This window comes from Papaver somniferum, chromosome 5, assembly GCF_003573695.1.
Source record: "Papaver somniferum cultivar HN1 chromosome 5, ASM357369v1, whole genome shotgun sequence".
Classification (NCBI taxonomy): domain Eukaryota; kingdom Viridiplantae; phylum Streptophyta; class Magnoliopsida; order Ranunculales; family Papaveraceae; genus Papaver; species Papaver somniferum.
The window spans coordinates 60,587,005-60,596,085 of record NC_039362.1 but is presented as its reverse complement, the minus strand read 5'-3'; the positions used below and the strand labels follow the sequence as shown (position 1 = coordinate 60,596,085).

The window sequence follows — 9,081 nt, the reverse complement described above, 5'->3', positions numbered from 1 at the left end:
GTGAACTTGATTGAATGTTAACCAATTTTGTTCACCCCGATGCAGAGCAAGTCAGGCTCAAAATTCTAACTGCAAACCTTTGCAAGATGGATATTCCCATCCCGAAATATTGCCACCAACGCGCTACGAAAATTCAATTTAATAATTTAAAAATTGAAGTAAAAATCTATAAAAATGACACAAACTTGCTAATCAACTTAATTTATACTAACTAATTAGAATACTCACCAGGGGTTTTCAACTTCCTGGTTGTCTATGCCTCAAGACGTCCAAAGTGTCCTTCCTTATTCAAATACTTGTCAAGATCCATGTGAGCTTCAACTACATCTTCTCTAGGCAATAGTTTTTCCATACAGTTGTCAATGCTACTTTTTATTTCAGGATGATTTGAAACATTTTCTTCGTACTGAAATTGTGGATTCAGAAAGTAGCCCGCATCATGGAGGTCTTTATGCATTTGGAAATCCCAATTTTCATCGATGATTTCCCAAATATCCTTATACTTCGGTTCTTCATTGCCGAAGTTTCTTGCTATCTCTTCTTTGGCCTTGTCCATTGCACCGTATATAAATCTCATCGCTGGAGTTGCTTCTGAATCTACAAGTCGTAAGATACCAACTAGAGTTTTGTAGCCTTTAATGAATATACCAATCCAGGACAGAAGTTCGCATCCCTCATTATAATCTTTTTCACTGCCTTCCCTGCAAATATGTTTGCCCAACTACAACTTTTCCACTTATTAGAAGTGGACATCTATTCCAAGGATGCTTTACTTTCTAGCCAGCTTTACAGAGTGAGGTTTGTCGTAGCAAATCGGGTGTCACCAGAACGGATTAACTCTCGCTTTGTAAAGCTCCTCATCATGGCAAGTACATAACCATGTGAGTATATATAGTTATATACTCTTTTAGCCATGTGAGTATATATAGTTAGCTACTCTTTTAGCCTTTAAATAAGCATTTCTCATATGTGGAAACTCAAATAGCTTCTCAAGAATTAGATCAATGCAATATTCAGCACATGGTGTCCAATATAATCTCCTCCATTTTTGCATTAGCAAATCTCCAGCAGCCTTGTATGCAACAACATTTTCTGTAACAACTTGCACCACATGTTCCTCTCCTACCTCTTCAACTATCTCATTAAGCATCTGAAATAACCTTCCCGCATCTTTGACATGCTTTGATGCATCAATTGTCTTCAAAAAAACAGTTTCATCCGGGGTATTGACAAGAAAATTGATCAATTGTCTCTTTCTAATGTCTGTCCAACCATCAGACATTATGGTGACTCCATTTTCTGCCCATGTTCTCTTGGCATTGTCGACCATATCGTTTGTTAATTTGACCTCTTCTTTAAGAACCCAAGAATTCAACTCGTACATAGAAGGTGGTTTTAACCCACGACCATATTCTCCTACCGATCTAACCATATTGACAAAATAAGGACTATTTTCCACATTAAAAGATAAACTATTCTCAAAAAAGAAACTACCAATATCGAGACAAACCTTCTTTCGATGTTCTATGTCATTCTTTGGTGTATGAACCTATCCATGGGACCTCTTATTCCACGATCACTAGTAGCAGTAGGAGTTGGTTCAGATCCTACCATATGATTATATGTAGACTCTGTTTGAGCATGATAATGCGATCCTCCATTAACCAAATATTGAAAGTTTTGTTGTTCTATTGCTTTTGATCCTTCATCATGAAGCAGTTGAGTTAATATTTCTTGTGTAACTTCTGGAGGTACATTAGGACATGCAGAAACTTCCTTATGTGTCTGTCCTATGTGACTTTTGAACCTACTAATTCCTCCTGGTACTCTCTTATCACAGAACTTGCATGTCGCGTATGAAACATGTCTTCCTCTAATAAGTGGACCTTGAACTTCAGTACCATATTTCCAAGCTGGATCTTTCTTTCTGGATTTCTTAGTTGCAGGCTGGCTAGCCATTGCAGATCAGAAGAATAAAAGATGAAAATGAAGAAGAAGAAGCTGTAGTTTAGTAGATGAAACGTTTGGAGTTTTGGAGTCTCTAAATAGTTGGCTTGTTGAGAGTTAAGTAGTTTGTAGGGTTTTTATACTAAAACCTAAGAAGGAAATGTTGGGACTTGTTTTGGGATTTAAATCCCTGTTTTTTCTCCAGAAAACCTAAGAAGGAAACGTTCGGACTTGTTTTCGGGATTAAAATCTGTCATTTCTCCAGAATATTCCTTTTTTTCTCTAGAAAATATACATAGTATTAATGTGGACGTATTGGAGCGTGTTTATAGTGAAGCCCTAAAAAGCGCGCTTCAAAACGTTTTTCAAAACACTACACACGAATAGAATCTGAACCATAACCGTGTAGAGAGAACAACTGTCAGATAAGAATAAGACTCACACATGTGTAACTGACACTAACAGAAATGTAAAGACAGACTCTTGTTAAGATAAGGGCACCATTAAAAACACTGCATACAATTTTAGCATTTAGCAAGTAGAAGGAATTTTTCTAGCTCAATCAATTATCATATACATAGTAGAACTGTTTTTTATAATCAAAAGGATCTTGTTGTCAACACTTCAATAGTTAAAGTTTACCTTCTACGAAAAGATTTTTTTTCCAATCAGTTTAGATTTTGTTAGTTCATCCGCAAAAAATTCAGCTCTGGATTGAGCAAGGATCTAGTGTTAATTCTTCAGCATTGTGATTCTTGTATCACAGTGTTCAACTTTATTTGGGTTATGGACTTCGTCTCCTTGTAGTCTTGGTAATTTGTTCACATCCACTGTCTTGATAGAGTTACTTTCTTTAGTGTTCTTTTAGCTCATCGACTTTCACTTCACCGACGTCGTTGGGCACTTTAAATATATGTACCTGTACAGGTTTGATTATCATTAAAAAGTTCCTATATATGCTGGAATGTAAGTTAGACGTCACCTAAAAGACTTGCAAAATTTAACATAAACATGGTTGCTGAATATAAGTTAGGCTTCTGGCCATACACATGTCTACATTATTATGAGAAACAAAAGATTGTTATTGAGGAAACTGTGTCCAACATAACATCGTACAATTAACTAAGCGCTAACATTTAATATCAACAATCATATTCATCCTTCGCTTCTTCTTACTTTAAAACTGTCTTCAAGGGGCAGGCAGTGGGAACTTTGGAAAGAACTATAAATCGTATATCTTGTGACTAAACTCTAGTGAAGCAAAAAGCTCCCATGAACTTGGAACCAAGTCCATCTTTACATTTCCGGAAAGATGTATAGGACATGTGAAGATTAAACGATGCATTTATAAAAAAGAATTAAACGTACAAGTGAAAATAGTGTGGTTGGTAATAGTGATCTTACCTTAACTCTTGTTGGCTCAATAATCTCAATTACCAGGGCATCTCCATTATCCAATTTATGATCCATGAAAAATGTTTTCCATCCAGTAGTGAGTAGTCCATATACTCCATTGTATTTTGCTTCATACGCTGAACCGTCTTCATCTTCTAACACAATCCGTACTTCTGCTTCCCTGGGAAGGTGATTGTTGCGAATTTCCACTGGTACAAACTTTTAAAAAAAACATGGGTAGAAGGAAGTATAAAACAATTTGCAATATCATTGAATATGAATGAAAAAAAAACGGAAATTTAGAGAACATCATATAAATGTTAGTTTTGTTCTAGCTTACCAGCACAGATACGTGTGAATGCAACACTGATTTAACAAAAGATGGATTTCCAGACAGTAAACCACTTTGAAAGCTCATGGCACGGTTCAGTGCATCGGATCGTTCCGCATAAGTCACAACTCTTGTTGCTATGTAGCTGTACGTTCACGACCATTACGACTATTCAAAGTGGTAGTATATGCCTACACAGATCAAATAGAGTTTGCTTTAGCTAGAAATTATACCTTGTTTTGCAATTTTTGACCCCAAGACTTTCGGTGTAAGTAACTTGCTTCCGAGGTCGTGAGGAGCGTCTCACAAAATCAGGGTTTATAGGAATTGTCTTTGATTTCACTTGATTTTTCTACATCATTACAATGGAGTAGATACATATCAAACTAAGCAAAAGAATCAAACAAAACTGATCATATTAAGTAGTCGAAAACTTACCACTGGAGTCTTGTTTTTCTTTCTGATGACATTTGATAGACTGTTGGCCATCTTTAAAACACCCAATTCCTTGAAAATATAAACAAAATGTAAGAAATTAATCAAAAAGAGGAGTTAGGGTTTGAGGGATGTAATAAAACAGACCCGAAATCTTCTCTTATTATCTTCTAATCGTTGTTTCCGTGCTTCTTCATAGGAGTTACCTTGAGCCATGAGAATCAATGTGTCCTGATTTGGGGATTTTTCTTGTATTTCTAGGGTATGAAAAAAAAAAAAAAAATGAACCTGAATAAATGATTTTGATTGGTATTGCGGGTCTAAGATTCAATATCTCTGTGATACCATTTCAAATTTTGGCGGATTTTTTACCGTGTTTTGGTTTGAAAATTGAATCCACTGGAGTCTCTTTGGAGCCAACTTGTCGACTGTAGAAGAGGGAAGATAATTTTATTGGAGCTCATTTTATTGACCGTAGAAGAGTGAAGAGAATTTTATTGGTAATGCCGATCTAAGGGTTTGTTTGTTTCGGGGTTTTAAAAATTCTGTACCGTTAAGTTTTTAAAAGCCGTAAAAAACTCTCTTTGCATGCGGAACTAGAAATGTTGTAAGTGGGTGGGCTTGACCAGTTTTGTACCCGGGCTTAAGGTTAAAGATAGTACATAAAATTTGAACGATTTTTTTCTCGGACCATGATTTTTGGGGATCATGATGCACTTAGGTCACCTTCCCTATATTTAGAAGGGATGTCCTAAAATTAGGAAATGACTAACTTATCCTTTATCTTTGTTCAAATTATAACCTTATAACCTCTCTTCTAAACCTATTTACCTATTACAGCTCTAATTAATAAACACAAAAACACAAAAAAAGTTATCAAGCAAATTTTATTTTAAACTCATCTTTTATTCTCTTATTTTCTTTTCCATTTTCATAACCGTTTTAAATCCTGATTTTAGAAATTTTTATATTAGAGGTACTTTCCGACTAACCCGTATCTTTTTAGTATATTTGTGACTGATAAATTGAGGGAGTAATCATAAAAATTGAAGTTGCAGAGAGAAGTTTGGCTAGAAATTATGTGAAAATACTTTGTCGAACTAGCCGAACCTGATGGAAATGAAGAACAGTTCGGCTGTTCCGCAAAAAAAAAAACCTAGCGGAACTTTTAATTTTCTAGCCGAACTTTTTTTATTTCCTAGCGAACTTTCTGATTTCATAGCCGAACTTTTCTTTGAAATCTTATATATTGAGTTCAGTCACGTCGTAATTTTTTTCTTCTAGCCTAACTTTTCTCTGAAATTCTATATATTGAGTTCGGTTACGTCGTAATTTTTCTCCTAACACAATTTTCATTTAAAATCCTATATATTGAGTTCGGTTACGTTGCAATTTCTTTCTCCTAATTGAACTTTTTTCTGAAAGCAAAAACTCCATTAAAACTAAGTTCGGCTACCAGTGCCTTCATAAAAATAAGTCGAACTACATTTGCAGATAAGTTCGGCTACCTGTTCTTCAGATCTCGTAGCCGAACGTGTTTGACTTAGCGCAAATCAAGGTATAAAAATTTTCATTTTCAAAAATTTTTGGCCAATTCAAGCAACAAAAAACTAAATTTGAAGTATGCCTGGGTAGTGTGAAGGTTCGGATTCAAAAAAAAAAAGAGTTTTTCCAAAACTCTTATATTCTCCTTCTTCTCTCGCAATAACTTAATTTAAAAAAATATATTGATTTAATCTTACACTCCAACTAATCGTTACGCAAACTTAATTAGAAAGGGTAATTTTGCTTTTAACATAAGTATTTGGATAAGGGGTTGCTCCAGTTTACTTCTAAATGCATTACCAAAAATAAGATCATGGTCCCCTCAAAAAAGGAAGGTCCCCAAAAAATCGTTCTAAAATTTGGGCTAGTAAAAAAAGAAGTATAATCTATATTGGGCTTCTTCTGAAAGGTACCCGTCCATAATTTTAAATTTTGTATTCCTTAATTATACTTTTATTTTATTATTTTTGTTAACCAAAATCAAATTTCAATTCATTCGAATCAAAATATTGATGGCATGATTGTTGTTGATGGTGGATTATCTACGAAGGTTAGAATTGTACAATTACAATTTCGTATATTTCTGACCCGGCTTCAGACGAATATATGAAATTCTTATTTTATAATTTAGACATGAAAGCTCTTGTTACGATGATCTCCGAATGATCATGTAACCTTTTCCGAGCATAAGTATAGTACGACCATATTAAAGTATCTCGATTGAGCTTCCAATAATATGCATATATTCACTTATGTATAGAATCTTAATGATTGGACGACTCATAGATGAGTTGACTCTTAGTATAGAGCGATAACGTCTTCAGGATGTGACTGGTGTTGGTCACAATTTCCCTCCAAGTATTCCTTGACCATGCAGAACGAGTACAATGCTCCTACCAACTCATACCCTGATTTTCAAATCAATTTAATGCTCCTAGACAGATTGCCTGCTAGTATAGAGCGACATATTAATTAACTCTAGAGCTCTATTCATCAACTGAATTTCTAGAAGATATTCTATTTTCACCATAATATTTTATTACTTCAATTCACGGCTTTTCCAGTTGAATTCCATGGATTAGTAACGAATATTCACCTTTTGGGCATACGGGTCACCACTGAGTTAGCCCCGAGAAAATGGTGCGGGTATATTTAGGATAATGCTCAAACGAACACCTAAAGACATGGACGAATGAGGATATGGCAAACTCATTAAAGGAAGAGAGAGAAAATACATAAATTAATAATAATTAAAAAAAAAAACTCGTGCGACCGGGGCCCACCGGCCGGCTGTCCATGTCGCCAGAGCCGTGGCTGGTCCCCCTCTATTGCCTATTCTGATACCAATTGAAAACGTGGGGTACCAAAATACACCCACCAACTTTTTCTTAGGAAACCTGTATGGACTAAACCTAAATACAATTCTGAGAGTTCAACTTAATGAATCTCAATCAAGGAATAATATTCAAACTTTATGTCTCTTTCTCACAATCAGAATGTTACAGAGACAAGTCCGTGAACCTGATTATTCGTGAGAGTCCTTGGACGATTCCAAAGATCAATATCCAAGAATCAATCAAGTCGTATCCAACAATTGCGATGGACTTATCAACTTGAATTGATTTCAACGTACAACTTGTGATATTTCAATTATAAAGATAAACAATATAATGCGGAAAAAAAAATAACACACACACCAGAAATTTTGTTAATGAGGAAACCGCAAATGTAGAAAAGCCCCGGGACCTAGTCCAAACTTGAAGACCAAACTGTATTAAGCCGCTATACACACTAGCCTACTATCAAAACTTCAGACTGGAATGTAATTGAGACCGAATTAAACCGTCACAAAATTCAATTACAGTTGCGCTCCTTATGCCTCTTAAATCCCAGCAGAACTCCACGCAATTTATTCCCTAAGCTGATGTCCTTTACAGCCTAAGAGTTGCTTCAACTTAATTGAAGACTTTAAACCAATCTGCCCAGATAAGCCTATATGTGATTTTCTTTCTGATCAAAGATCAAGGTGAGGTAGAAAATTGATTGCAATAAACAAAGTCTAGCAAACCTCAAAATCCGGTCTTATGACTCCCAAAGAGCAGTCTAGATTATTATTCAGCTCACAAGTATAAACTTGTGGAATCACAAAGTCTCATACGAATAAACTTTGTGATTTCTATCTATCTTTTTTTGTTGGAGCAAGACTCAACAATCGTAACAAGATCAGGATACGCGAACTATCAAGATACGATAGTTGGACCTAGCTTCACGAATCCCCAGGTGAATTCTTTTAGTCGTTAAACCCTAGAAGGGTTTAAAGCAGAAGACGACTGTAATGATCCGTCCCTCCAAAGATACTGGCCCCACTTAGCCACTATGGTTATCCGGCAGTGTGGGGTTTCTAACGGGCATCGCTGCGGTCATCCAGCAGCAACTTCCGAGAGGTCACCCATCCCTAGATTACTCCCGTCCGAGCACGCTTAACTGCAGATTTTTCTGCCAACTCTCGAACCAATTGTGCTGAAAAGGCCTCGGTGTAATATTGACGTTCCTTACCTCTTGTGAGACCAGTATATGGCATAACATCCCAACATACTCTCCCACCCGAGCACAAGTGAACAGTCCCTAGTTGTATCCCAATTAACACCGATATTATTCCCACTTACCCACTGCGGTTATCCAACAGTGTGGATTTTTTAATGACAGTAATGCGGTCATCCAGCAGGAAACTTACCCACTGCGGTTATCCAGCAGTATGGGATTTTTTAACGGCACTACTGCGGTCATCCAGCAACAGCTTCCGGAGAGGTCACCCATCCTGTGATTACTCCCGACCGAGCATGCTTAACTGAGAAGTTTTTCCCACAACTCAGTAAAGTTAACCCATTAGGACTCAGTGTTAGGAAAGGACAAAACATTACTTATATTCCATTTGGCCAACAATTGTCGAATATTGGGGTACTACAACGACTCTAGTTTACAACTAGGATACACAAAGATAGTGTCAGGGATTCAAAGATCCCAGTTGTTTGAAGTTCTCCTTTTATAAACTTTAAAGATCAAGGTTGATTTGGATTTAAGACAAGGTAACTTTGGAATCAAGCAATCAATAATCATTGTTAGATGAAAAACTTGACTTGAGATTAACGTAACACAATATACACTCAGGTTAGGATGAACCATAATCGAATCGTGTATAATGCTTGGTTCATAAATGGTTAGCCGAAACTAGCTAATTAAACAATAAACTTAACCATTTTCATATAACACTTTAAGACTTTTCTCGAGTCAGAAATGTGATCAATCATGTCTATATGTGTTCTTAGAGAGTTATTGAAATGCCGATTATCTCATAGAAATAATTCAGATGCATCTAAAAATATTCGACAGGATAAGTACGTGTACCGTACCTGTTCATGAATATTCTT

At 36.0% G+C, this 9,081-nt stretch overlaps 2 protein-coding genes across 3 annotated transcripts; both read right to left on the bottom strand.

Annotated features, from left to right (window-relative positions):
* Positions 1-253: 253 nt before the first annotated feature.
* LOC113279103 lies at positions 254-1,959 on the bottom strand. The gene is made up of 3 exons (XM_026527813.1): positions 1,550-1,959; positions 978-1,448; positions 254-701 (listed from the first exon to the last, which is right to left on the bottom strand). Exons 1-3 carry the CDS (start codon positions 1,957-1,959, stop codon positions 254-256), a joined length of 1,329 nt encoding a protein of 442 aa, XP_026383598.1.
* A 471-nt stretch (positions 1,960-2,430) lies between these two features.
* On the bottom strand, positions 2,431-4,597 carry LOC113277455 (B3 domain-containing protein Os05g0481400-like). 2 transcript variants are annotated; one of them, XM_026526547.1, is made up of 7 exons: positions 4,481-4,596; positions 4,256-4,365; positions 4,112-4,180; positions 3,907-4,025; positions 3,683-3,818; positions 3,352-3,561; positions 2,431-2,866 (listed from the first exon to the last, which is right to left on the bottom strand). In XM_026526547.1, the coding sequence occupies exons 2-7, from the start codon at positions 4,322-4,324 to the stop codon at positions 2,801-2,803; spliced, it is 669 nt and encodes a 222-aa protein (XP_026382332.1). In that variant the 5' UTR covers positions 4,325-4,365; positions 4,481-4,596; the 3' UTR covers positions 2,431-2,800. The 2 variants fall into 2 exon arrangements, with proteins under 2 accessions (XP_026382332.1, XP_026382331.1); XM_026526546.1 differs by having other exon boundaries at positions 4,256-4,597.
* Between the last annotated feature and the right edge of the window lie 4,484 nt (positions 4,598-9,081).

Coding starts and splice junctions, on each gene's coding strand:
- LOC113277455 (XM_026526546.1), bottom strand. CDS start 4,324: ATGGCTCAAGGTAACTCCTATGAAGAAGCACGGAAACAACGATTAGAA. Junction 4,181..4,255: donor ATAATAAGAGAAGATTTCGG/GTCTGTTTTATT, acceptor TATATTTTCAAG/GAATTGGGTGTTTTAAAGAT. Junction 3,819..3,906: donor GTCAAAAATTGCAAAACAAG/GTATAATTTCTA, acceptor GTGAACGTACAG/CTACATAGCAACAAGAGTTG.
- LOC113279103 (XM_026527813.1), bottom strand. CDS start 1,959: ATGGCTAGCCAGCCTGCAACTAAGAAATCCAGAAAGAAAGATCCAGCT. Junction 1,449..1,549: donor ATAAGAGGTCCCATGGATAG/GTTCATACACCA, acceptor TGTGGAAAATAG/TCCTTATTTTGTCAATATGG. Junction 702..977: donor ATTCTTGAGAAGCTATTTGA/GTTTCCACATAT, acceptor ACATATTTGCAG/GGAAGGCAGTGAAAAAGATT.